This window comes from Capsella rubella, unplaced genomic scaffold (genome assembly GCF_000375325.1).
Source record: "Capsella rubella cultivar Monte Gargano unplaced genomic scaffold, Caprub1_0 scaffold_7, whole genome shotgun sequence".
Lineage (NCBI taxonomy): Eukaryota > Viridiplantae > Streptophyta > Magnoliopsida > Brassicales > Brassicaceae > Capsella > Capsella rubella.
Genome location: NW_006238917.1, coordinates 4,278,540 through 4,303,351, shown reverse-complemented (window position 1 = coordinate 4,303,351; position 24,812 = coordinate 4,278,540). Strand labels below are relative to the sequence as shown.

The following is a 24,812-nucleotide window of genomic DNA, read 5'->3' as shown; positions in this document are numbered from 1 at the left end:
GGATAAAATATGATGTAAGTTACAATTCTAAAATAATTAAATCAGAGGAGTTATAATTATATTTTATAGTGTGTTAATTGAAGTTAAATGGAGGAAACAAATAGCCAATTGAAAAGTTATATAATTTAAGTTACAATTTAATAGTAAAGTGTGTATTTCAAGTATGAATTAAAGTATATGACTAAATGTGTTAGATATTTGGTTTAATTAAAAATAAATATTATAATTAAAAAATAAATGCTAAATGGACCAATAAGGAGAGAGTGAAACCTTAAAAATTCCCAAGAAATAATTTTATTTTTAATCTCTTTTTATATTCCTCTTAATTTAAGTTATATTTCTAGGTTTAATTATATTTTTCATCCTTGTAGTATATATAATAGATAGAAAATGGAATATCAAATTGTTTTTTAGATAGGAAATCAAGTATATATTCAAAGTTAAAACAAATTATAATATTCTTTGTATTATTACATGTTGAATCACAAACTAAATATAAGGATCATTATTCTTAAAAGAATGTCTTACAAATTGGTATGATAATTATATAACAAAAAGTTTATTTTGTTAAAAAATTACATACTTTTGAAAATAAATTAAATATACATGAATGTGTGAGAAAGAAACAAACATCCAAAATAAAAGAATGAAGATGGTTTCTTTAGCTTGATTTTCTTATAACCATAAAATATTATTATACATATGTATTACATTTAAAAATATAAAAAACAATGAAGACATAAATAAATACATAAAAACAAAAAATAAATAAAATTGAAAACAAAAGTTTAAACTAAATAATTAATCAAACTCTTACAATGATATTTTAAATGAGTTTTTACCCCATGCAAGAACTTTAAAAAAAAAAAAAAAGAATAATGAAGATATGAGATATGGTAGAGAAGGATGTGAGAATGACTATTTATATGATAAGAAGTGATGTAAGTTACATTTTTAAAATAATTAAATTAGAGGAGTTATAATTATAATTTATAGTGTGTTTAATTGGAATTCAATAAAGAAAACCAATAGTCTTTGGAAATTTATATAATTTTCAGTTTCATTTTAGTAGTAAAGTGTGAATTTAAAGTATGAATTAATGTATATGATTAAATGTGTTTTTTGGTTAAAAATAAATACAAAATAGAACAATAAAGAGAGTGAAAACTTACTTTTATATGTATGATTTTAAATAATTTTCCACCAATAAAGCTTATAAAATTTGTTGTATGATATATGATTAAGTCCTTTCATTTTCTTTGCCATTTGATTATAACTTATAGTGTAATTAAATTTTGTATTGAATGATTGTCATAAACATTTATTTATTTTTTTATTTTTAAAAAAAAATTAAAGCTTTAAATATTTTTCCACCAATAAGGAGAGAGTGGAACCTTACTTTTATATATATGATTTTTGTCTTCGTTGCATCATTATTAGATATATAAACCTTTGATCATAATTGGATAATAGATTTCCATTATTTAGTTTAATAACATAAAACTGTTGATGCATTAATAAAAGTAGTGAATTTACGTATACAATCTAATAAGATATGATGATTCTATATTTTTATTCTTATTTTTTTATAAGAACAAAATTTATTAAGAATATTAGAATTCTTACTATATCCCGTAGTCTAATAAAAGATTTGATTCTCTTCAAATTTAATTATTTGATTTAATTTTTGGTCAAAATACTCAAAGTCTTTGTATTTATTTTGAATATGCTTTCATAAAAAGACTTTTGATCTATGTGATTGTGATCTCTTGTCACTTGTAAATCTATTTAAACGTTTCACCACCCCCACATTAAAATATCAAAACGTTTCTCCATTAGATTAACACAATAAAAAATCATCTAGTTCTCCCTCAAGTCATGGCCAAGATATTGTGTTCGTATCTGCTCATCTCCATCTTTATTCTCTCAGGTACAGATTCATATGGCTTTTAATGTTTTATTTATTATGTTTCATTCGTAATCTTTCTAATAAATTGTTTTTTTTTTGTATAGCTTTGTTGGTTTTGCCAAGTGCAGAGGGAGCGGATATAAAAAGATGTTTTGTGAACGTGAAGCTTAGCAAGCCATGCAGCTTTCAAGAGTGCATACCAATTTGTTATCAAAAGTACAACGGGAATGGCTCTTGTACCGGAAGCAAAAACCAAATTTGCACTTGCGTTTACAATTGCTAAATTTAGAATAATACAAATCTTTACCTTGACGTACTACATACATGTATTTGGACGATCCCTATGATCACATGAATAAATGAGAATTTCTTTTTGATTGCCAATGAGAACCGGTTTATTTGTGATTGAACCACTTCATTCTTAAACCAATGAAATCTACAGTATTTAGACTCCATATTTTCACCTTTCACGCGATACCTTACTCTGTTTTGCTAAATTTGTTCTGTTTCCTTCCTCTCTAACTCTGTTTCATTTTATTTTTATTTTTTAATCTTTTACATTTCAACAAAATATGACTATATCTAGATGGAGGATTTGATCGTATGAACTAATAAACAGCACCTTTTATATATTTTATTTGATTGCCAATGAAACCGGGGTTCATGTGATTGTACCGGTTCATTCTTAAACCAATGACATTCCAAGATTGTGAGACTTAACCGACGAGAAAATGGGTTGCCCAATATTGTACACTCTCCTTATGGGCCTTCAGTATTTTATCAACACAAGCTATGAGTATGGTATATACGTCTGTTTCTGTTGATCTGAATACCATGAAGATAGTGGGCAACATATACGATGTCAGTTTTAGTTTTGGTAATATGAACTCTAGAGAATAATCTAGTCATTGCCACTTAATTGTTGTAGTTTATAATCTATAAAGTTTGATATGATATATTGATATTAGAGCTCTCAAATCGTTCAGGCTGCAAATATTGGATAACATAAGAAGGATTTAGGAGATCTCTAGAATCTACTCATATCGAATAAGAAAGTGTGGTAAATTTAATTTAAATATACTATATCACCACAAATATTTATCTAAAGCAAACCCCTCAATCACAATTAAATAAACAACCACAATTGTGACGACCATGAACTTTAGGATCGTCAAAACATTTGCCAACTCCATTGTACCCAGCATAACAGCTTAAACGGCAATCGACAAGATCACATGGAATTGATTTGTCAATCGTCAAACGACATCGCTTTCCCTCAGCTCTCTCTACCATTAAGATAGCTACAAAAGTACAACATCGTACGTGTTATGTATCTATCTGATCACAAATATAATTCATCATATACTATAGACGCTTAATTAGAAATTAAAAAGTATGAAATTACCTGACAACACAATCATCACTACAAGTAAATATGAAAATGATAACTTAGCCATGGTCAATATTGCACAACTAAACAAAGTCACTTTAAAGTTTTGTAAAATTAGAGGTGATACGGTGTAATGATGTTTATGTGTATATCTATATATATAGTGGTTGCTAGGTACGGGGTATTCTTTTTTCTTTGACAAGTATATATATATATATCATCCAAAACAAGATCTCTTAACATTTGTTTTACCTTTTTAAAATCTTTCGATATCTTTCTTTAAATGAATATTCCTTAAAATACATCAATTAATAACTATAATTATAGTAAAACAAAAAATCAGTGTATTTTATAGTAGTACTGACTGATGTCAATCGTAGGTTAATCAAGACCAATTCTAACTTGAACTTCTTTTTTTGGGTAAGAACTTCTAACTTAAATTACTCTGATTATTTGATGATTTTGTGCCTGTAATCACTCCAATCAATAATCTAATCTCTAACCATCAACTCACCTTCCAAAATAAAGAAACTTAGCTGATATATATGTACATATAGATAAATCTCAAGCAAAATTCTTTAGTAATTTAAAACCATACCAAAAAGGGAAAAAACAATATTTCTCGGAAACTTATCTTTGATTTAAAATATATAGTTGTGACTCAAAGTTACAGTTAACATATATCTTAGAGCACCATTAATGGTGGTCTCTTACGATTAGTTTTTAACTAAAATCAATCCATTTATCTGATCTTATATAAGAGTCTATTCTTAATATTATGAATAATTTGCTATTTATTTTTATTCACAAAAATACATAAAACTGGTGTAAAATACCACCAATAGGACATCGGAAGTCAAAACTAATCTCTCACAATGAAAAAGTTAATTAAAGATAGATTGGTTTTAATAAATAATAACGTGCGAGACTAATTAAAGTATCTTTTTGTAGATCTTCTATTTAATCATCTTAGATTTGATTTGCAAAGTCGTAATTCGAAAGTAAATTAGATCGTACTGATCATATTGGAAAATATATCGACTTTTATTGTGAAAAAAGTAAGTTATAAATGAAAATAATACTAGAACATATATAACATGCATTATGAAAAATAGAACAAAAACAATAAAGTGACTGATGAAATCTCCACACAGTACTAATTGAATCATTCAATCATAAAGAATGATGGAGATCTAGTTTTTATTGATCATATCGATTAAGGAAATCGAATATTTATAACATGAGGACCGACACAGTCGTGGCTCTAACAATTGTAGAGACAACCACAGTTAGAAGGTCCAGCAACTTTAGGATCGTCAAAACATTTGCCAACTCCATTGTAGCCAGAATAACAGCTTAGACGGCAATCGGAAAGACTACATGGAGTTGCTGTGTCAATCGTCAAATGACATCGCTTTCCCTCAGCTCTCTCAACCATTAAAGATGCTACAAAAAGTTTTAAATAACACATATATGCATCGTGTTATAATCATAAACATGCATATATATGATTATTAAACAAATTGAGATCTCTGGAAATTATAAAACATGCATATAATGGGAAAGTATAAAAAATTACCTGAGAACACAAGCATGAGTACAAGGAAATACGAAAATGATAACTTTGCCATGATCAATATTACAAAACAGAGGTTTCTTTGTTTGGTTTTTTTTTTTTTTTTCTTTTACTGCTTTAGTAATGTTTCTCTGTGTGTGTGTGTGCGGCATAGATATATATAGCAGCAGCAAGTTTTTTTTTTTTTTAATACACATTATTAATATAATATGAAGAAAAATAGACTTTTGCGGAAAATAGGCTTTTGAGTTTTGACTATTGTTAAAAACATCAACTAATTTAAAATTTTAATTAATTGGGGGTTTCGTTCATTGGTTAGCCGAATAAATAGGAAGTTGGCCATTGAAAAAATCATTAACTAGTAATAGGAAAATGTTATATTTGACTAACTAATTAAATATATTGAGTATCCCCTATATGTATAGTGGATACTAGTCAGTGTATAGAAGTATTATATTTAATTAATTAGTCAAATATATTTGATGACATGTATTGGTTGATGAGTTATTCAAATTTTTTCATTATCGTCATAAAAAAAACTGTATTTGATAAAACACTACTTGCTATATATAAAAAGATCAGGAAAGCCCTAATTATTAATGCACCTCTTATCCTGCACGCGGCAGAGCGAGTTATAGGGATCCTTTTCCCTTTTCTGATTTCATCGCTTCTATATATGCATGTGTATATTAGCTTTCATTGTTCTTTACAGCATCGCTTCTATATATGGATTCAATGGCGATGAAAAAAGTGAAATATTGGTCCAGAGATGGAATCAGTTCTCTTCCAGACGAGATGCTTGCTCTGATCTTGTCAAATCTTCCCACAAAATCAGCCGCTTCAACCACAATCCTCTCCAGAAGATGGAGAACTCTGTTCTCACTGATGAATCATCTCTTTGCCTCTCAACACCATCTCGAATTTGACCAATCGTATTTCTTGTATGGCAAGCAAGGTAAGAGACCGAGACAAAGCACACAAGGCGAGACTGAGGAAAGCTTCAGAGCTTTTGTTGAGAAAACACTGTCTTGTCGTAACAAACCTATCAAGAAATTCTCACTAAAATATCGAGAGGATAAAGAGTACTACATAGATCAGACCAATAGATGGATATCTAATGCCTTGGAACGAGGTGACTTGGACGAGCTTGATCTTCGTATAAAGACCACTTGGACTTGCCTCCCACCACGTCCCCTTCCTTGCGGTGTCTTCAAAAACAAGACTCTGGTTAAGCTGACATTAGGAACAGAGCTTTGTGTTGGAACTGAATCTCCAGAAGTGTTTCTTCCACTGCTCAGGACTCTCTTCCTCGACACAGTTTACGTTTTACGAGAGGACTTTTTGTCCTCCATGCTTCAAGGTTGCCCACTTCTTGAGGATTTATCCCTGATTTACGTTCACGTTAACCACGAAGAAGCTCCACCACAACCTAACTTTATATCCCACAAAACCCTCAAAAGACTCACAATTCGAACACATTCACAACTATTCGATTTCGACACACCGAGTCTTGTCGAACACGACTACTCTTTCAATTCTAGATGCTTTTCCGTATCCGCCCGTTTCTTGTATATTGATTCCCTTGTCAAAGCCCGCCTTGATCTTGCTTTGGTGCAAGGAGTGAAAAGACATCCCACACAAAACTGTAATCTATCGAAAGAAATTGGTTTGATGAGAAACGTTGACATCCTTCACCTCACTTGTAGTACTGTCGAGGTCTAAAAAGCCTTCCCCTCCCTTTCTTAACATATGATCAACACCATGACCATGACGAACACTACTCTGTTTTGCAGATTATGTATTCACTCCTTAACTATTGGGAAGAGGGTTTGGACGGGGATAGGTTCCCTTGGTTTGGAAACCTTGCTAAACTCACTTTCGAAACGAAAACAAACAGAGGCTGGAAAGTGCTTACAACGCTGATCGAAAACACTCCAGAGCTAAAAATTCTAGTCCTCAGGGTATTTATATACTAGTATCCATTTGTTACTTGCAATTTTATTAGTATATTATCTTATATATGGACGTGTCTCTGCAGGGCTTGCACTGCATCATCGATTGCAGTGTCTACGTGAATGAGAATATAGTGGAGGTGCTAGAAATACATGGGTTTAGAGGAAGTGGTAAAGAACTGAGACAACTGCACCGTTTGTTGTGCCAAATGGATTGTCTTCAAGTGATCAGAGTGGAAGTTGATGCTGCCATAGCCGATGATGACAAGAAACGGCAACTAACCAAGGACCTTCTTGCTCTTTCTAAACGTTACTCCAAATGCCAAATCCTTGTCTTGTGAGATTTTATTTAAAGTTATGTACATGTGTTTACAAACTATGCTTTATATTAATGAGAATTCAATACACTACTCTAGTGATTTTTGTATAATAGACCACATAAATTATACGAACAAAAGAACCAATGATCATAATCAATATGTATTTTATAAATTCAATAAGTCCGTAACTTTCCACAGGCAAAATAAATTTGAGTACATATGACCCAAGATGTATTATTATTAAAAGAATGAAAGTAATGAAGATATGAAATAATGAAAGTAACCAACACACATATGGAGAGAAACCGAAGAAAAAAAAATTAAAAAAATAAATAAATATGATACAAAGATATTACAAACAACACAATGATCATTGTTGTCTGTACAGCTTTGTCGAATTTTCACGTTTAATTGATCTTTCAAAAAAAAAAAATTTGAAAAAAAACCGAAATCATGGTTCACGGATCGGCCTTTTGTTAAGTCAGTACGTACGTGGTCGTCTTCACTGATGAAAGAAGATATAATAATATTTTTCACGTGAGTGAGCTTTGGTCGTCGTGACAGAGCTCTTTACGGAGCTTACGAGAGAAGAGCTGACACGCGTCGACGCTAAGATCAACAGCGGCGGAGAGAGCGACGAAGAGAGCTGCGTCGGCCATGCAAGTGACGTGCTGCGCTCCTACGTGGACCACCGGCTTGCTCACTTTCCCTTCTCCTTCGACGCTCGAACCCATCACGAACCCTTTCACCGGCGACGATATTGCCGGCGACTCTCCCTGCCCTGAGACTCTCCTGTCAATACTGAACTTTCCTCCTAGTTTTGTGCTCATTGTCCCTGTAACCATTTTTCAACTATTATTAATTAGATTCATAAAGATCCACTAACCTTTATTATAGTCAGCAAACCATGTAAATGTCCTACATTCATGAGGCTAGTTTTGGTATTTTAAGTTAGCTTGAATTATCCATAATATGTATTATTTATTCGCATTACCATACTAAATCATTTGGTCGGTTAATTTGGATTTGACCAACATTATATAGTATTAATGATAAAACATAACAAAACTTGTAATATAATTTTTACCTTCTGCAATGGGATTGCCGGTGCTAGTACTATTATCCCTCACGAGCTCGAACTTGTAACCCAAACCATCGATAGCTCCTCTCTCACGCCAAGCTTCAAGACGTCCCCACGGTTTCCAGCTGCTGACACAAGTCCCGTGCGGCCTAAGGATGAGCCACGCACCAGGATTTGATCTAGAGACTCGGTCTGACCCTGGGGATGCCACGAAAGGAGTGATCATTGAAGCTGCTGCTACAGGTGATCCCGATAGATCATGGATCGTTATCATCCATCCTTTACGTTCTCTCGCTTGTTTCTTCTCCCATTGGTCACCTGATAATGTTCTTGTGATCCATCCTCTGCTACTGTATGTGAATCCTGATGGTAAAGACCTAAACCAAAAAAACAGAACAATCAATCACACACACTAAACCAGAAACCCGGTTCATTAATTTAGAGATCTCATACCGAGATCTTCCGTTACGGTCGGAGCTGAATTTGCAGCTAAAGACAGGCTGTTTGAGGTTGTCTTGAATCTGGTAAACCACAGGGCTACATTCCGGTTCACCACCGAATTGAAAAACAAACCGAGGATCCGGTTCAGCACGAACCAATAAATGTAACCGAGCCGAGGGTTTATCTCCGTCTCCGCCAAGCTTCTTCCAACCGCTATGAAACGCGACGGTCCTAGTCAACGCGGCAGCGAGATCGACGGCAACCTCGACTCTACCCAAAAGCTTCCCGGAAGCGACGCCGCAAGAGTGTCCCGTGCGTCCAGCGTAGACAGAGACTCGGAGAGAGATCTTCTTGCCGGAGACACGTCGGATGGCGTCGGCGTCGAGGTGAAAGCCCGGAGCAGAAGTGGAGGATTCCGGGGGAGAAGAAGCGTCGGAGAAGGAAGAGAGAGGGAGAAGTGCCTTTTGGGAAGGGAAATGTTTGATACGGAGTTTACAGTAACAGGGAGTTGAAGAAGGATGCACTTCGCCGCCGATTTGCTTGTTGGTAGCTGTCTCCGGTAGTCTCAGGGCGAGGGAATCTATTGTGAGGCGTACAAATGGACATGGATCCATCTCAAAAATACTTAGAGAGAGAATTGAATTTAGAGAGAAGAAAAAGAAGAAGAGAGAATCATATCAGTTTGATGAGAGAGCAGAGCAGAGGTCGTTGTTGTTGTTCCCGTCGGTCGTCTTTTCTCGTTTTTGTAGCTAATAACATGAGAGTTCAGTGGGACCTAGTTGTGTTTCTCTCTAATAATTAATTATATTTTCCGATTATTATTTTCTGATTGGTCTTATTTATGAGGTTTTTTTAAAATAGCGGGAAAATCGGCGGCACAATAAAACAATTCATCATATTTTTTTTGGGTTTTTGTATTAAGGTTTTGTTTTTAAATAGTTTTTTTTTAAAAAAAGTTTCTTGTTGAAGCACAAATGTATCATTGATGAACTGATGATAAATGCATGAATCTCTGAAATACTTTTTTTTTTTTGGTCTATAACCATTTATAAATTTCTCAGAATTTGCTTTGTTGAATTTAGCAAGAATAACATTTCTTAATATGTTAGTTAGCCATCCATTAATGTGATTAAAGACAGTCATAGATATGTTCACTTTTAGAAATTTATATATATCAAAAATAATAATATATATATTACGTTAGGATACCATAAGTTTCAATTTTATATTAAATAAATGATAGTATTAATTACGAAAGGTAATAATAATGTAATGTCACCATTTTATTAATTGAAATATTGACAAAAAAATATACACAGAAAATAAAAAAAAATCTTTTATAAACGGATGGAAGAAACGAAAGAGAGATAAAAGTTAGGATGGAGAGGGTAGGAGGGGGCCGAGGGGTTCAGGTGGACCCAAAACCCAGCTGTGTTGAGTTGTAATCGTAAGTTTTTGGGTCTTAACTAATATATATATTTTTAATAAAATGAGTCCGTCCAGTCCACCGTGTAACGCCGTCAGGGATCGTCGGCGGGAGAGAAGGACTTGCCACGTGGCATATTTCTCTGGCTGTCTTCTTTTGTCGTCTTCCCCCCTCCGGTTTGTTCGGCGCTCTCTCTCTCTCTCTCTCTCTCTCTCTCTCTAGATCCTTCTCTTCTCTTTCTTGACGGCGCTTTCATACCTTTTTTTTCTTTTTAGAATTGTAGTAGTAGTTTAGTTTGGTCGCGTTTTGACTGATTTAATTATATTATTAGAATCAGTTAAACTCGTTACTAATTTACGTATACCCGCTTAGACGTGGAGTTTTGTCTTAAACTTTACGTTGATAAACCAAATTGCTCTCTGCTTGACGATCATTACATTAGAGAGACCGACCGTGTAATGTGTTGGCTTACTCTCCACGCAAAAGTCAAGCTAAATCGAATTATATTGGGGTTTAAGAACATGTACAGAGATTATTTATAAGTAAAAGTGAGTACACATCATGAAGACACTTATGCATCGAGTATAAGTACACTCATCATCGTTTACAAGTTTATACGCATTTTGCATCTCTCATTGCACTATTGTTATTTTATTTTTTTTCTTCATGATTCACAACTAATAACTAGCATTTCGTCACGCTATAATTAAACTGTTGTTCCATCATCACGTTCATTTTTAACACTAGTGTGGAACTTCGGTTTATCAGTTATCTACTGACTATATCAATCTAAGGAAAATATCTGGAAAAGAGTATATTATGATTCGAACATCCATTTTTCAACTAACTATATATTGATTTACTTATATAACAATAATATAATTAACCAAGACTTATAACATATTGATTTGTGTTAGTTATGTTGTTGTTTTATTTTGGGTCACTAGTAGTCTAGTAGTTTCAACCCGTACAGACGTTTTATTTGGATCAAATCCATATAAATTGTCAATAGGATGAAGTATTTATTCCCCTAATAATTCCAATTATATATAGCACGCAAGACTCATTCATACCATATGATTGATTGTTGAACATTAATATAGCCCAATGGGACTAAAAAGTTTAACTAAATCAAAGCTAAAACAGCAAGTTCACGTACATATATATACTTGAAAATTCAAATCATAATACATATACACATAGTTGACTTTAATTTTATAATAGAAACCTTTTCCACTTTTTTGTTGTTTTTTTTTTTGTTTAAGGATCTTGAATAGGAAGCTTCTTCTAATGAGTTGCAATGAATTAGTTAGCGGAATAGACAAAATCATTTTTATCATACATCATCAACAGTTATTTTTATTATACATCATCAACACTATTTCCACATTGCGAAATCCATTTGACGTTTCTAAAGTTTATGATTAGTCTACGTGAGGTATTTATCAATCAACTAATGGAATGGTAGTTCAGAATATATAGTTAAACAGTTCTGTTGATTAATGTTTGTATTTGACCAATGTAATTCTAACTATTGGAGTTCGATAATGGAGATTTCGTTATTAACAACTCTTGATTTTGTTCTTTCCGTATTACGGCCACATGCAATATGCTCTAAAAATCCTTTACACATTAATTGACGATAAGAAAATTAACATTTATTTAGTACAAGTTTACATTGTATGAAATTTCTCCAACGGCTACGTTATAATATATATACATGTTCAAGTAAAATAATGTGTCACTCGAATTTCGTATAAAACTTTACGTCTGTTTTCTGGTATGGTCAGACTAATTATGATTTATGTACCATCTTATAAAGTGTGTACATGTTGTAGACGATGAGATCATGCACTTACTTCTCTTGATGTTCCTAAGTTATAGGATAATAGAAGCCTTTTGGTACAATTAGTCTATGTCTCTCTCTCTATCTCTTATTGCAAAATGTTAGTGGTACCTTAATTGATTTGATTCGTAGGAAGGTAGTATTTGCTTCATTGAAAATCATATTCATTGCCGTCCAAAATAAAATATTTGTTTTGGATATCTTTCTGCTCTAAATTGGATATATATGCTAAGCTAAAAACAATAAAACATCTCGATCACGTGCAAAGATATTGAAATAGATATGTCTCTCTATTTATTAAATATCTCTGATAGGACGTATCAAGTTTCTCTTCTATTTCGTATTTATCAAACACATTTGCCCAAGTTGCTATGTTTTTCATTTTTTCCTTCCTGATGAATATTCAAATGTAAGTAAATACAATACTCTCCTCACAAATGAAAACAAAACCTCAAAACAATCAATTTAACTTGCTATATGCGCTAGGGCCAGCCTATAGCTAGGTCCCCTTTTTATTCAGAGTCGATATCGATATGGGAGTCTGGTCGGATTCCTTCTTCGACCCACGGATTCCAATTTGGTTTTGACAAAACCATGTTCCGTCATTTACATCCAGAAGAACAGAATCTCATACGATGACATTGCACATGATCTATACGATGACATTGCAATGGTAATCATATTGTTTGACATTACATTAACACATACATACTGAACCGACATGCTATCACAATTTGAACTATATACAGTCTTCAATGTTTTATTTGGTTGGCGTTATATTGAACTATAAAACTCATAACTATAATTTGTGCATTGTAGTTTTAATTATATTGAGAGTGTTAGTTAATACACACTCATATTCAGATTGTTTTTATAAAAAAAAAGACATAAGATCGCACTAGCTAGTAAAATTTGTCATCTTTATAACAAAACAATGGGGAAAAAAAGAAGAAGCTAGAATACAACTTTCTCGACAATAAACATGCGAATTACTGAAACATGTATAGGTCCACCATTATATCTTTGCATTTTTTTGTTTCCATTAATTAGTTATTTTTCTCCTAGTTCATAAATGATTTTATATTATTTTGGGGCAAACAAATGATTTTATTTTGTTCGCTTTTATAAATGCAACTTTTCTATCACTTTTTTTTTCCTTTCTATTGGTTGCAAAAATGTCGTTTTCTCTCGTTACCCCCTTTTCCGGGATTTAACTTATCACAATGTAATGAAATTGCATGTTCCTCTATCGCCATTGGCAAGTTCCATTGTAATGTCTCCATCTATAGGTCAAACAATTCAAAAGAACCAAGACCCTTTTTTTTCCTTTTCCACTCACATTCAATCTAGGGACCCCTTTAATCTATAAAATGCATAGCTAAGTTATTGTACATGTTAGCTTTGTAGAGACTTTGATTGGCTCATTTGCACTAATCGGACGCAAACGCGTTTCAAGTGTTGTGATTACACATGTGTTTTAAATTAATCATTCATTAGAAAAAGCGTTTCTAATTTAAAAGCGGTATTAGACTAGTAGCCGTCCAAAAACTGTTTTGCGTGACTATGCATGAAACCCACTTTACTGAGCCCTCCAACGACCAATAAAGGCTCAAACTAGGGAACATTACAACGAACTAATAGTATTTAACAAGTTATATAATAAGATCACGAAAGTAAATCTTATAACGTATCCAACAACTCACATGATCTATACAAGTGTCACATTTTTTTATCAACCATATTATTAACCAACTAAGCAGTTACACTACTCTTAGATAAAACTTCATAAGAGTCCAAAAGAAACCAAGTGGCATACCCGCGCATATCTACGCAATGCAGTGCCAAACAAAATGCATATCAACCTAACAATATAGAGATTAAACGTCTGGAATGATGTAAGGATGAGTCAGGAGGAGACAAAGGAGTGAGATCAAATCGGGTCAAAGATTATTTGGTTTGGACCCGTCACATGCACATGGACCCTGCTGCTCTACCTAATCAAGGTTATTCATCTTTGATTCTCTCTCTCTTTTAATTACCTTAAACCTGAACATACATATTCTTATTGTTATAATTAATTATTATTACAGAAAATTAATAATTAAAATCATCGGATCTTTGGTTCTCCGACCATACTCACGAAGATCATGCTCACGACATAATGCTTATGTTTCTCCAATTTTGATCTTCCTTGAGATTAGATTCCCTCTGCATTGTCTTTTTCTTGTTTGTTGTTAATTTGTTAGGGTTCCTATAGCTATTCTCACATTATCTTTTTTTGGTAAATAAAACCAAAATAATTATTGGTATAGTGGGAAACTTGTATTATAGAAGAATAAAATAAAATAGCAAGTTCAAGCCTATCATTAATATAGCAAGTTCGATCCAAGGAAAAGCCTTTTTTTGGCCCAACTTAACATCCAAGAAAAATATCATATTGTAAGTAGATAAATTAGAAATTTATACATAAAAATAATTCGTAACAGATGGTTATACAAAAACACGATTACAGATTACAGTTTACATAATAACATCACAAAAAAAAAACCAATGAAAACTGAATTAAATACAGATAAGTTTAGGAGCCAATCAGAACGTGTTACGATATAAATCTGGTCACCAGAAAACGACGTGGCGTGATATCATTGGTTAAGTTACGCAAAACTGCCTAACAAGTGAATTAACATCACATAATTAGAACTCACCGGAACGTTCTTAGCTTTCGTGTGTTTTTTTTTGTTTTTTTGCGGCGTTCTAATTTGGTTTAGAAAGAAGCTCAAGAATCAAAATAAATATAACTTCTGAATCTCTCGACATCGGATCTCGAATTCTCGAATCGTACTGAGATAAACCTCAGATCTTCGTAATCGGACGAACATGTCATCTCCTGGCGAGTGAGTCCCCTCCGTTTCTCTCTTACTTGGCTTCGATTTCGATTAGTGTTTGTTCGTGCCCAGGATTTATGATTTCGTATAGCGCCTTGAAGCTAAGTCTTGTGTTTTTGCTGTATGTGTGTTCTTGAGCTTTGAATTTGTAACACGAATCGGTAGCTGTTAATGAAATAGTCAAAGATTGTGTCTTTTATCTTGTAACAAAGCCTTCTTTAGCTGAACCTGATTACAACTTCACAAGTTTATAGTATGTATGGAATATGTATGTATATGCTTAAATTGTTTCTTATATTGCCTGTTTTGTGATTTGGTATTATTGATTGGCAGATACTATAACTCACTTCCACCAATTACAAAGGCTTATGGTACGTTGTGCTTCTTCACTACCGTTGCCAAGCAGCTGGGCTTACTTTCTCCCGCTTACATTGCTTTGCTTCCTGAGCTTGTAATTAAGCAGTTTCAGGTAAACGAGATTCTTTTTTCTTATTATGAGTTTCCTTTCTCACAAACCTGTGTCATCTTCATTCAACTTGCAATTTTGATCTGTTTGGTGTTTGTAGATCTGGAGGCTGGTAACAACCTTCTTTTACCTCGGTGGTTTCTCTATCAATTTCGGAATACGTCTTTTGATGATGTGAGTATTATTTTTCTCCCATATATATGCAGAAAGCTAAATTTCTGACTTTTTTTATTGTGACTTACTCTCTGGAATGGTTGTGCAGAGCAAGATATGGAGTTTTACTTGAGAAAGGGCCATTTGAAAGGCGGACTGCAGACTTTTTGTGGATGATGATCTTTGGATCCTTTACTCTGTTGGTATGTTTTGCTCTTCCTATGTATTTTCTCCCACCGATCATTGTTCTTTGAGAACCTACCACAGTGTAGTATATGGTATGCCACAAAGTAACTTATATAGAAGGTATATAACTTTTAAGATATCCCAAAGCTGAGATAATCGAAGGTTCTCAAGGAATTGAATTTGTGGTTGAATATTTTGTAAAGCAAGTCAAGCTTTTGGGAGATGTTGTTCAAAAACTTGCGAATCTGTGTGTGTTAAAACAGTTTACCTGGCTCAATTTTTCAGGTTTTGTCAGTCATACCATTTTTCTGGACTCCGTTCCTTGGAGTTTCGCTTGTCTTCATGCTTCTATATCTCTGGAGCCGAGAATTTCCAAATGCCAACATCAGCCTATACGGTCTTGTCACTCTCAAGGTATTATAAGTGTTTATGTTGGTCAGCTCATCCAACCACTCTTTTGTAAGTATATAATGTTAATGAAGTTGTAATTACTTTGACAGGCTTTCTACCTCCCATGGGCAATGCTCGCACTAGATGTTATCTTCGGCTCTCCGATCATGCCAGATCTTCTTGGCATCATAGCCGGACATCTATACTACTTCCTAACAGTCCTTCACCCTCTTGCCACAGGAAAAAACTACCTGAAAACCCCGAAATGGGTGTATCCTTGATTCAAATTCTCTGATAATATCCACATCATTTCTTCTCTCGCTTCTCTGTAGTTGCTTTGCTGTTATCCCTTGACATTCCCAACAGTAACAGAATTGTAGCAAGGTATCGAATTGGAGGTCCAGTAGCAAGTGTTCGACAAGCAGGCGGTGTAGGAGCAGCAGGAACCGGATCTGGAGGAGCAGTAGGAGGTGGAGGAGCTTATTCAAGTGCTCGTGCCCCACCCGAGAGCTCAAACACAGCATTCAGAGGTCGATCATATCGTCTAACCGACTGAAGTAGAAATCTTCACCTCCCGTTCCTTTGTTGTCAGTATTCCAAATCTTTTTAAAAAACAATGCCACTAACTAGTTCCAGGGTAGCTTTGTGTTTTTTTCGAGCAGTACAGTTTTTGAATATATGACTTTGTAGGAAGAATCTTCGGAGGTTTTAGTACACAAACACAATGTTGCATTCAAATGCTTGGTGCCGTTTATACGCAGAATAAGTCCCCAGTCCACACAACACTGTAAACAAAAGAACGAAACTAAAGGACACTAAGAAATTCAATTTTAATGACACGCATAGATTCACAACTCTAATGAATAAAATCAGATGAAATTAGCGACAAGAGTTTCGTCGTAACAAGTTTGAATGTTTGATTGACTTATGTAATTAATTTACGAGTAATATTAACATTTATTTCCTGAAAAAAATCCGTTGGTGATGGTTATAAATAGGAGAGATTAAGAAAAGGAAATAAGTAGACGTGGCAATTAAGGAAATTAGTGATTGAGCTATAACAAAGGCGAGACGTGAGCGTCACTAATTGAAATCGATCCTTAAATTTTGTGAAATTGTTTTTTGAAATATATATGTAGGGTTGAGAATTCGTCTAGGTGATCCAACGGTTTAAAACTATTCTTCTTACATCCCCTCCTATTTATCTGAGGGACGAAGTCTCCACACGCTGCACATAATAACGCAGAGATCAGAAGAAGAACACAAAGACGAATTAAGAAGGAGCTAGAAAAATGTCGTGGCAAACTTACGTTGATGAGCATTTGATGTGCGATGTTGGTGATGGTCAGGGTCATCACCTTACCGCCGCTGCTATCGTTGGTCATGATGGTAGCGTTTGGGCTCAGAGCGCTAACTTCCCTCAGGTATTATTCCATTTCTATATGTCACTCTGTCTCATCTCACTTTGTTTAGATTAATGCATTGATCATGGATCATGTGTTTGAGTAGATTTGATCATGGATCATTTTTATCAATCGATATATTTAAGATATTCTTCAAGTTGTGGATCTGATGAAGTTTTGATCATATAAAACAATGAATGAATGGGATGATCTATATCTGATTTGATACCAAATCTTGCATGTTTTCGTTATTATTACATATGCATATTGTAGTTTCATAATACATTCTATAGCTTAGTAATAATAATATATGTTTCTAACAAATAATAAATGTTGTTGTCTTATGGTAATTGTACATTGGTGTTTTGATAGTTCAAGGGACAAGAGTTCAGTGATATAATGAAAGATTTCGATGAACCGGGTCACTTGGCACCAACAGGGTTGTTCCTAGCAGGAGCAAAGTACATGGTGATCCAAGGCGAGCCTAATGCTGTAATCCGTGGCAAGAAGGTATATAACCCATTCATCAACTTCAAGATATCAATGTATGATTAAAAACATAATGTCTCGACAGCCTTAAGGCATCGGATTCCATCAAAACCTCTGCATTTACGCGTATTCTGACTATATATTGGTTATTGTTGATTGGGATTAGGGAGCGGGAGGCATAACGATAAAGAAAACAGGACAGTCGTGTGTGTTTGGGATCTACGAAGAGCCAGTGACACCAGGACAATGCAACATGGTCGTGGAGAGGTTGGGTGATTACCTTCTCGAACAGGGTCTCTAGAATTCTTCCATTGCTTTTACAAAAAATCTTCCCACCTTCTACATTTTTTTGAACGGCCATTGTGTTTCTCTCTTTTTGGGTGATTTACATCTATTTTTCTTTTTCTCTCTTCTACTTAATATATTAAGTTTGGGCTAATTAATGGACCTTCCTGGTTTCTTCTACCCATAGAGGCCTTGGTTACTGCTACTTTACATATATGCCTGTTTTGGTTGTTTTTGACAATTCCAAATTTTGTCTAATACATTATCTAATTTACACTGTATAAAATATAAATAATCAAATTCTTTGTACCCCAAGATTACAAATTTATAATAGATGATTCAAGCTGAGCTAGAATTCTAAATAATTTCCACCCAAATAAATCTATAGAAAATGGTATGTAAGCAGTAGAATCATTAATCTCACAACATTACACTTTCATGTTCAACATTTACACATGCATAAAACACTTGTAGAAATTTGAAAGTGGGTTATATATAACAGGCATGCAGAACTCATTCGTCAATCAACTTTAAAATCTTGAATCTTTAAACAGGAAAGTAATACTAACCAATAATTAAAAACATTTGTCGGAAAATCATTCCAATCCCATCTGTCTTTTTATTATGGTTCTAAACAGCTCATCGAGAAATCGAATCTCACTATCAAATATATACAAAAAAAAAAAAAAAAAAAAAAAATTGTATCACCCACCTCTCATTGTTCATTTTGAATCAATACGATTGTGCACAAATATCTCATAGGAATATAAATTAAGTGATTGTTTTTCTCTGTTTTCTTCAATAACACAAAAGTTATTTTGGGAAAATGAATAGGTTTGATAATCTTTGATAGTAGTAGTATTTTTTGGGGTAATAATTAAGAAACATTTAGTGACAATGACACTAGGAAAGGAGAACATTAGTATTGTAAAGAGTGGACCAAAATAATGGAATAATTTTTGTGTATGGCACACAATGCAAGATTGCAAGAGCATATCCACCCTGTTTAACAATGATGTCCATACTCTCTATACTTTGGTTTTTGGGCTTTTTAAAATCTCTTCTTAATTTTTATGTCAATTATACATAACACCATTTTCTATTTTTTTATTTTCTTTGCAAAAGGTGAAAATAGTAATTTTAAATTATTTATATTTACTCACAACAAATGTTTTGTGCAATATATTATACAATCAACAGAAAATAAATAAAAAAGGATATTATAAAATTTACAAAATTTTATTTTTGATGATTTATTCAATTTTTTTGTTGTTATTTCTGGAAATGTCTTTATGAAATTTAGTAAATAGATAAACTAGGTATTTAATGGAATTTATTATAGTATTTTTTTTCTTTCTTTTTTGACTAAGAGATTTTTTATTGGATGCTTAAATCGTGTTATTAAAGCTCAAAGGTTTCAGAGTCCACGAGTACCAAAGCACGCTAAAGAAAAGAAGAAGAACTTAAGAGAGAAGAAGAAGAAGAAGAAGAAGAAACATACAACCTCATCTCGCCGGAGAAGAAGAAAGATGTCGTGGCAATCATACGTGGATGACCATCTCATGTGCGATGTCGAAGGTAACCAGCTCACACACGCCGCCATCTTAGGCCAAGACGGCAGTGTCTGGGCTCAGAGCGCTAATTTCCCTCAGGTTCTTCTATTTCTTCTTCTTTCTTCTATTTAAATTTCATCATCGATCTGATTCGATCTTCTGATTTTAGGCTTTTTTTTGTTTTCTTTTCTCCCCTTCCGATCCGATCTGAAGAAACTTGGATCTGGTTTTGATTTGCTAGCCATGAATTTTTCTCTTTGAAATCTGAGTGTTGTTCTTCCCGTTAGTCGAGTTTGATTCTGAGATTTCCATGGTTCCAGTAGTCAATTTGCGTTTCTAGGTGTTTTGCTGGCTCATGTGGGATATAGTATCTTATCTCATTTTAATTCATCAGATGAAAAAAAAATGTTGAACATTTTGCCTTTTGATCAGTATCTAACCATATGTTAAGGATCTATTGTGTCGCTAGTATCATTGCTCAATAGGTTGAAGCTAATTGCTTTTGGTTCTTGTTCATGTTTTAGTTGAAGCCTGCAGAGATAGCAGGAATCAACAAAGACTTTGACGAAGCTGGACATCTTGCTCCAACCGGGCTATTTCTTGGTGGTGAAAAGTACATGGTTGTCCAAGGTGAGGCAGGAGCCGTCATCCGAGGGAAAAAGGTAACACTTTTCAATTAATACGAAACTTGAGAAGAAGCTTTTCTTGATTTTGATTGAGAAAAATGAATCAAAGGATCATTCCTTTTTTGATTTTGTGACTTCTTGCAGGGACCTGGTGGAGTCACTATCAAGAAGACCACTCAAGCTCTAGTCTTTGGCATCTATGATGAACCGATGACTGGAGGCCAGTGCAACTTGGTTGTGGAGAGGCTCGGCGATTACCTTATTGAGTCTGGTCTCTAAATTCACAGAAATTTGCGTCAAACCAATATCAATTTTAAGCCTCTTCCTCACTACAGAAGCACTCTTCTGCCATGTATTGTGATTTGATTGTTGTTGTGCATCAAACGAAGATTATACACTTTTATAAAAACGAAGAAGCAATCATATTTGTTATGGTTTTGAACTTTTGATTCCCTCCTATGATGGCTTTGATGTTTTCTCTCATCCTTGTACTGTATTTCATAATGTGTATCTCTGGTTTTCGATTTGAGTAATGAAATAATTACTACGGTTTGGTATAAAAATTCGAGTCTCTGAAGTGGTCTTGATCATTTGTTTTCGATCGGGTCATAAAATTTGACCTGGTTCAGGTTCTAACAGTTTGTGATTCGAATTTAAATTGCATGTTGAATTGAACCATACAAATACATCACCAAGCTCGACATTTAGGTTAAGCGGTGGAAGAAATTATCAGTTCAACAACAGTTGGGCTAAATACTAGTGTCACCAAAAACTAATACAAACTACAAAACTTCAGACAAAAGAAGGCAACAGTGTCACCAAAAACTAATACAAACTACAAAACACGGCAACAAAACAGAGACTGCAACGGATATCACCATTTGCCTGAATGCTTCATTGGCTGACGAAGGCGAAGCCAAGGGCGAATCAATGGCAGTTATATTTCCTGTGATATTACCCGCCATTGTTCTGTTAAATCTGCAAAAGTAACCACAATAACATCAGCAAATAAGATTTGTTTTCATGGTTGCATATATAGTCGCAAGATTGAGTAACACAGAGAGAACTCACCCGTCTGTAGCCGGAGCAATCATGTACAAACAGTTACCATAACCTGCATTATTGAGAGCTCAAATTAGACTACTGTGGCTTCACATTTACTCTATAAAATGTGTTGTGAACTTTTGAAAGTGTGTAATTGTGTCTATAAATACTTACTTGGGTCCTTGTCGACTTCAACGCTGGCTCCATTAAAGCTGCAATCTATGCTGCTTGCTCCGCTCTGCTGGTAATAAGTATTGAACGCATATGATGCGTGTGAGAGAACAGTGTCAGGTTCAAAGCAAGGTTGGTCTGGCTGAACAGCAGAACAATCAACATTTCCAGGACCACAAGCCCAGTCCAATGCTGTCTGCAGTTCAGTCACTGAAGCTTGTGAAGAAGCAATACACCATTTCTTGGTTCCTCCTCCTCCTACGCCTCCTCCTCCAATGATAACTGTCGAGTTACCGTTGTTAATTGGACTGGAACTTGGACTTGGACTCGTACCCGTGGTTGAATTTGATGGAGAGACAGGCGTAGTGTTTTCCCCAGTGAAGTCTAACGCGTAAACATTTGTTCCATTTGCGTAGAACATTCCCCAGTTTCTTTCGGATTCTATCCCGGGCTTCCGATTCTCATTAAACAGGGAGAATAAGTACACATCTATCTCTTCCCCAGGTTTTGCAGGAGTACCTAACCAAAGAAAACATATCACTTTATGAAATGTTTCCATCTATTCTATGAATCTGAAGGTTACAACTTTGGTTCATAGATAGATTACCTGGATCGCCAATGACATGGCGGATGAGGTTGGTATTGTAAGCCAGAGCGTTCTCAGGAGTTGCAGCCGTTTCTTTAGGCGAGCCTTTACTAGGCCATCCCGACTCAGTGACCATGACCTTAACGGTTTTAAAGTTCATAGCCGTCATGGCGAAATAGATAGCGTCAAGCTGAGCATCAAACATGTTAGAGTAAAGCAAACCAGTGGCGGGATCAACAACCTGCGAAGATGACTCGAATAGAGCATACTCCAACGGAATCTTTTCAGTTGAATCTCTGTAAGCGTAATACGGATACAAGTCAATCATAAAGGGAGACTCGTTCTCAACCAAGAACTCAAGCATTGGTTTCAAGAAAGCTGAGTGCTTCTTGCTGAAAGTAGCAGATGAAGGCGGGAACGAGCGTGACAAGATAGCAAGGGAATGCGAGCTCGATATCTTGATCTTTTTGTCCAAACCAGACTTCTTAAGAGCAGTGTGAATGTTTCGCATTGCAGGTAAGACTAGACCTGTGGCATTGTCTGGTGCCTCGGTTACTTCAAGACCGACTGAAATGGAAGTGATTTTGGTAGCTGGATAATAAGGAAGGATGTTGTTGCTAAGCCAAGTATCAACATTGGATTGAAACTGAGCAAATGCAAGTAGATCAGCGTTAGGGACACCAATCATAAGCTCGATTCCAGTGTTTGCAAAAGCTTTAAGAACATCAATGTTGGCGTCGTAGATTCGAACAAATTTGATGTTGAGATGTTGGATTAGCTCAGATACTCTGTTAGGACTTGGGAGATTATCAGCATTTCTTCCATAACATATCCCAATCTTGCTTGCCATTCCACAATCTGCAACAAAATTTATAAATACATTTGAGATTTCAAACAAATCCCCAAAACAAGTCTCTAACTGTCGATTTCAAACACCTAAACCGGTCCAAAGCTAACAGATTTGAGATTATCAGACAAGAACTATAATCAAACAGAGATAAACCCAGTGAAGCAAAGTAAAGCACCGAACTTTAAAATCAAGGAGACAAATTGAAGTAAAAATGAAACACAGAACAGAGAATAAGAAGTAAATGCAGAGCCAAAAGAAGATATACCAAAAAAGGCAAGAATGGAGATACAAATCCAGAAGATTAGCTTCACTCTTTTATCCATTTCACTCTCTGAAGCTTTCAACTTTCACTCACTCAAGTGGTTCTCTTACTACTCAAATAAACCCAGAAATGTAACGTCTCACGCTAGGCTCTCAAAAGAAAGAGAGTTAAATAGGGAGCACCGACTTAAAAAGTGACGCAAAGAGAGATTTTTAGAGATAGAGAGAGAGGTCACTGGAGGGTATACGTTGTGTGCTTTCTATATCTGTCAGACAGAGTTCGGATTCCAGCTGAGAATATAAAATTGGGTCTATAGAAACGTCTCGATTCCGTGAATTAAGCAAAGCATGTTTGGCTCTCTCTCTCTCTCTCTCTCTCTTTGGGACTTTGGCCACTGTTTTTAGTTTTTTACTGCTTCCGAGAAGAAGGAAAAGAGAAACTCTTATTTATATATTTATAATGAAATGAATACAAAATAAACGAAAATAATTGTTAAAAAAAAAAAGAAGAAGCTAAAATGGGTTCCAGTGCAAAGAGTACTACAGACAGACCCTTACAGTGTTCTGCTTTCTTTAGTTTTGTTTTTATTTAACGGTCCAATCTCCACTCAATGCATTATTTACTATTTGAAGATAAATGCAGAGAAAGAACCATTTAGAAAATCCAATATGTTCTTTTGGAAATTTCAGATTGAAGCATTGATATTTTGGGGTCTGACTAGTTTATCAGATTGTTAAGAGGTGTGGGTGTTGTTGGTAAGTGGTTGATGAGAACGTATGGAACAAACTGTATAAATTTTTAGATGATCTCTAGCTTGTTGTAATTCATTGGGAAGTTGGAAAAATGGTAAGTATTTGAGCTAAAACAAACAATAATCAAAGATGTGTTTTCGTGGATTGGATTCAAAATATTCTGAAAGTATTCAAAAAAAATAAAATTAATTGAAGGATGATGACTAGTGTATGGGCTACGAGGTTATTTTCTAGATTTGACTGGGCCAATTAAGTTTCTTCTCTTCTTTCGGCTTTGAATAAGTAAATATCTTTTTTTCTGTTTAAGTGACAAAATGAAAATAAAACCTTGTATACTCTAATCAAGTCATCAATCATCATCACAGAGAATTAAATAAAGCTTTGGTACAAAAACATGTATTTGCAACCAACTTAGTCAGCATATGAACATGACGAACATGAGAAATTATTTTCATAAGAAAAATTTACCACTAGAGTTGTTGTCGGTGTTCCAAAAAAAAAAAAAAAAAGTTGTTGTTCTTTTGTTCTTATCTAATATAGTCTTTTTATTGATAGATGATGCGTGCTAAACATTTTCACGTACATTGATTTCCTTCTTCTCCTTTTTCCTATAAAATTTGGATTGGGCTATATTTTAGATATTTTTATTTATTCTTATATATAACGTTATTTTTTAAGATTAAAAGCAAAGGCTCGTTGTTTAATCCTTCCAACAACCCTAATTTTATAACTGTTCCCACCGCTTGCTTCCACTCCAATATCTGCCGATC

At 34.3% G+C, this 24,812-nt stretch overlaps 9 protein-coding genes across 9 annotated transcripts; 5 read left to right on the top strand and 4 right to left on the bottom strand.

The window, feature by feature from the left end:
• The first annotated feature begins 1,855 nt into the window (after positions 1 to 1,855).
• On the top strand, positions 1,856 to 2,214 carry LOC17880586 (defensin-like protein 163). Its single transcript, XM_006282447.2, has 2 exons — positions 1,856 to 1,930; positions 2,014 to 2,214. The coding sequence occupies exons 1-2, from the start codon at positions 1,879 to 1,881 to the stop codon at positions 2,190 to 2,192; spliced, it is 231 nt and encodes a 76-aa protein (XP_006282509.1). The 5' UTR covers positions 1,856 to 1,878; the 3' UTR covers positions 2,193 to 2,214.
• A 721-nt stretch (positions 2,215 to 2,935) lies between these two features.
• On the bottom strand, positions 2,936 to 3,931 carry LOC111829668 (defensin-like protein 159). Its single transcript, XM_023779491.1, has 2 exons — positions 3,315 to 3,931; positions 2,936 to 3,210 (listed from the first exon to the last, which is right to left on the bottom strand). Exons 1-2 carry the CDS (start codon positions 3,364 to 3,366, stop codon positions 3,026 to 3,028), a joined length of 237 nt encoding a protein of 78 aa, XP_023635259.1. The 5' UTR covers positions 3,367 to 3,931; the 3' UTR covers positions 2,936 to 3,025.
• Positions 3,932 to 4,324: 393 nt separating this feature from the next.
• On the bottom strand, positions 4,325 to 5,005 carry LOC17877531 (defensin-like protein 159). The gene is made up of 2 exons (XM_006284994.2): positions 4,879 to 5,005; positions 4,325 to 4,745 (listed from the first exon to the last, which is right to left on the bottom strand). The coding sequence occupies exons 1-2, from the start codon at positions 4,928 to 4,930 to the stop codon at positions 4,564 to 4,566; spliced, it is 234 nt and encodes a 77-aa protein (XP_006285056.1). The 5' UTR covers positions 4,931 to 5,005; the 3' UTR covers positions 4,325 to 4,563.
• Positions 5,006 to 5,182: 177 nt separating this feature from the next.
• LOC17878124 (putative F-box/LRR-repeat protein At5g25860) lies at positions 5,183 to 7,230 on the top strand. The gene is made up of 3 exons (XM_023779522.1): positions 5,183 to 6,591; positions 6,669 to 6,836; positions 6,914 to 7,230. The coding sequence occupies exons 1-3, from the start codon at positions 5,602 to 5,604 to the stop codon at positions 7,166 to 7,168; spliced, it is 1,413 nt and encodes a 470-aa protein (XP_023635290.1). The 5' UTR covers positions 5,183 to 5,601; the 3' UTR covers positions 7,169 to 7,230.
• A 220-nt stretch (positions 7,231 to 7,450) lies between these two features.
• On the bottom strand, positions 7,451 to 9,374 carry LOC17878286. Its single transcript, XM_006283731.2, has 3 exons — positions 8,682 to 9,374; positions 8,235 to 8,605; positions 7,451 to 7,982 (listed from the first exon to the last, which is right to left on the bottom strand). The coding sequence occupies exons 1-3, from the start codon at positions 9,281 to 9,283 to the stop codon at positions 7,681 to 7,683; spliced, it is 1,275 nt and encodes a 424-aa protein (XP_006283793.1). The 5' UTR covers positions 9,284 to 9,374; the 3' UTR covers positions 7,451 to 7,680.
• A 5,262-nt stretch (positions 9,375 to 14,636) lies between these two features.
• Positions 14,637 to 16,759, top strand: LOC17880708 (derlin-1). The gene is made up of 7 exons (XM_006284274.2): positions 14,637 to 14,835; positions 15,160 to 15,295; positions 15,393 to 15,466; positions 15,555 to 15,648; positions 15,917 to 16,045; positions 16,132 to 16,292; positions 16,388 to 16,759. Exons 1-7 carry the CDS (start codon positions 14,819 to 14,821, stop codon positions 16,575 to 16,577), a joined length of 801 nt encoding a protein of 266 aa, XP_006284336.1. The 5' UTR covers positions 14,637 to 14,818; the 3' UTR covers positions 16,578 to 16,759.
• A 112-nt stretch (positions 16,760 to 16,871) lies between these two features.
• LOC17878391 (profilin-3) lies at positions 16,872 to 18,412 on the top strand. The gene is made up of 3 exons (XM_006284674.2): positions 16,872 to 17,445; positions 17,797 to 17,934; positions 18,080 to 18,412. Exons 1-3 carry the CDS (start codon positions 17,314 to 17,316, stop codon positions 18,212 to 18,214), a joined length of 405 nt encoding a protein of 134 aa, XP_006284736.1. The 5' UTR covers positions 16,872 to 17,313; the 3' UTR covers positions 18,215 to 18,412.
• A 1,212-nt stretch (positions 18,413 to 19,624) lies between these two features.
• Positions 19,625 to 20,940, top strand: LOC17879963 (profilin-2). Its single transcript, XM_006284514.2, has 3 exons — positions 19,625 to 19,850; positions 20,276 to 20,413; positions 20,522 to 20,940. Exons 1-3 carry the CDS (start codon positions 19,728 to 19,730, stop codon positions 20,654 to 20,656), a joined length of 396 nt encoding a protein of 131 aa, XP_006284576.2. The 5' UTR covers positions 19,625 to 19,727; the 3' UTR covers positions 20,657 to 20,940.
• Positions 20,941 to 21,023: 83 nt separating this feature from the next.
• Positions 21,024 to 23,525, bottom strand: LOC17879637 (glucan endo-1,3-beta-glucosidase 12). The gene is made up of 5 exons (XM_006285626.2): positions 23,294 to 23,525; positions 22,200 to 23,036; positions 21,596 to 22,111; positions 21,449 to 21,491; positions 21,024 to 21,355 (listed from the first exon to the last, which is right to left on the bottom strand). Exons 1-5 carry the CDS (start codon positions 23,349 to 23,351, stop codon positions 21,193 to 21,195), a joined length of 1,617 nt encoding a protein of 538 aa, XP_006285688.1. The 5' UTR covers positions 23,352 to 23,525; the 3' UTR covers positions 21,024 to 21,192.
• Between the last annotated feature and the right edge of the window lie 1,287 nt (positions 23,526 to 24,812).

Coding starts and splice junctions, on each gene's coding strand:
- LOC17880586 (XM_006282447.2), top strand. CDS start 1,879: ATGGCCAAGATATTGTGTTCGTATCTGCTCATCTCCATCTTTATTCTC. Junction 1,931..2,013: donor CTCCATCTTTATTCTCTCAG/GTACAGATTCAT, acceptor TTTTTTGTATAG/CTTTGTTGGTTTTGCCAAGT.
- LOC111829668 (XM_023779491.1), bottom strand. CDS start 3,366: ATGGCTAAGTTATCATTTTCATATTTACTTGTAGTGATGATTGTGTTG. Junction 3,211..3,314: donor AGTGATGATTGTGTTGTCAG/GTAATTTCATAC, acceptor GTACTTTTGTAG/CTATCTTAATGGTAGAGAGA.
- LOC17877531 (XM_006284994.2), bottom strand. CDS start 4,930: ATGGCAAAGTTATCATTTTCGTATTTCCTTGTACTCATGCTTGTGTTC. Junction 4,746..4,878: donor ACTCATGCTTGTGTTCTCAG/GTAATTTTTTAT, acceptor AACTTTTTGTAG/CATCTTTAATGGTTGAGAGA.
- LOC17878124 (XM_023779522.1), top strand. CDS start 5,602: ATGGATTCAATGGCGATGAAAAAAGTGAAATATTGGTCCAGAGATGGA. Junction 6,592..6,668: donor TCACTTGTAGTACTGTCGAG/GTCTAAAAAGCC, acceptor TCTGTTTTGCAG/ATTATGTATTCACTCCTTAA. Junction 6,837..6,913: donor TAAAAATTCTAGTCCTCAGG/GTATTTATATAC, acceptor GTGTCTCTGCAG/GGCTTGCACTGCATCATCGA.
- LOC17878286 (XM_006283731.2), bottom strand. CDS start 9,283: ATGGATCCATGTCCATTTGTACGCCTCACAATAGATTCCCTCGCCCTG. Junction 8,606..8,681: donor GACCGTAACGGAAGATCTCG/GTATGAGATCTC, acceptor TTTTTGGTTTAG/GTCTTTACCATCAGGATTCA. Junction 7,983..8,234: donor CGGCAATCCCATTGCAGAAG/GTAAAAATTATA, acceptor AAATGGTTACAG/GGACAATGAGCACAAAACTA.
- LOC17880708 (XM_006284274.2), top strand. Junction 15,296..15,392: donor TTGTAATTAAGCAGTTTCAG/GTAAACGAGATT, acceptor TGGTGTTTGTAG/ATCTGGAGGCTGGTAACAAC. Junction 16,293..16,387: donor CTGAAAACCCCGAAATGGGT/GTATCCTTGATT, acceptor CATTCCCAACAG/TAACAGAATTGTAGCAAGGT.
- LOC17878391 (XM_006284674.2), top strand. CDS start 17,314: ATGTCGTGGCAAACTTACGTTGATGAGCATTTGATGTGCGATGTTGGT. Junction 17,446..17,796: donor AGAGCGCTAACTTCCCTCAG/GTATTATTCCAT, acceptor GTGTTTTGATAG/TTCAAGGGACAAGAGTTCAG. Junction 17,935..18,079: donor CTGTAATCCGTGGCAAGAAG/GTATATAACCCA, acceptor GATTGGGATTAG/GGAGCGGGAGGCATAACGAT.
- LOC17879963 (XM_006284514.2), top strand. CDS start 19,728: ATGTCGTGGCAATCATACGTGGATGACCATCTCATGTGCGATGTCGAA. Junction 19,851..20,275: donor AGAGCGCTAATTTCCCTCAG/GTTCTTCTATTT, acceptor TTCATGTTTTAG/TTGAAGCCTGCAGAGATAGC. Junction 20,414..20,521: donor CCGTCATCCGAGGGAAAAAG/GTAACACTTTTC, acceptor GACTTCTTGCAG/GGACCTGGTGGAGTCACTAT.
- LOC17879637 (XM_006285626.2), bottom strand. CDS start 23,351: ATGGATAAAAGAGTGAAGCTAATCTTCTGGATTTGTATCTCCATTCTT. Junction 23,037..23,293: donor CTCCATTCTTGCCTTTTTTG/GTATATCTTCTT, acceptor ATTTTGTTGCAG/ATTGTGGAATGGCAAGCAAG. Junction 22,112..22,199: donor CCATGTCATTGGCGATCCAG/GTAATCTATCTA, acceptor TTCTTTGGTTAG/GTACTCCTGCAAAACCTGGG.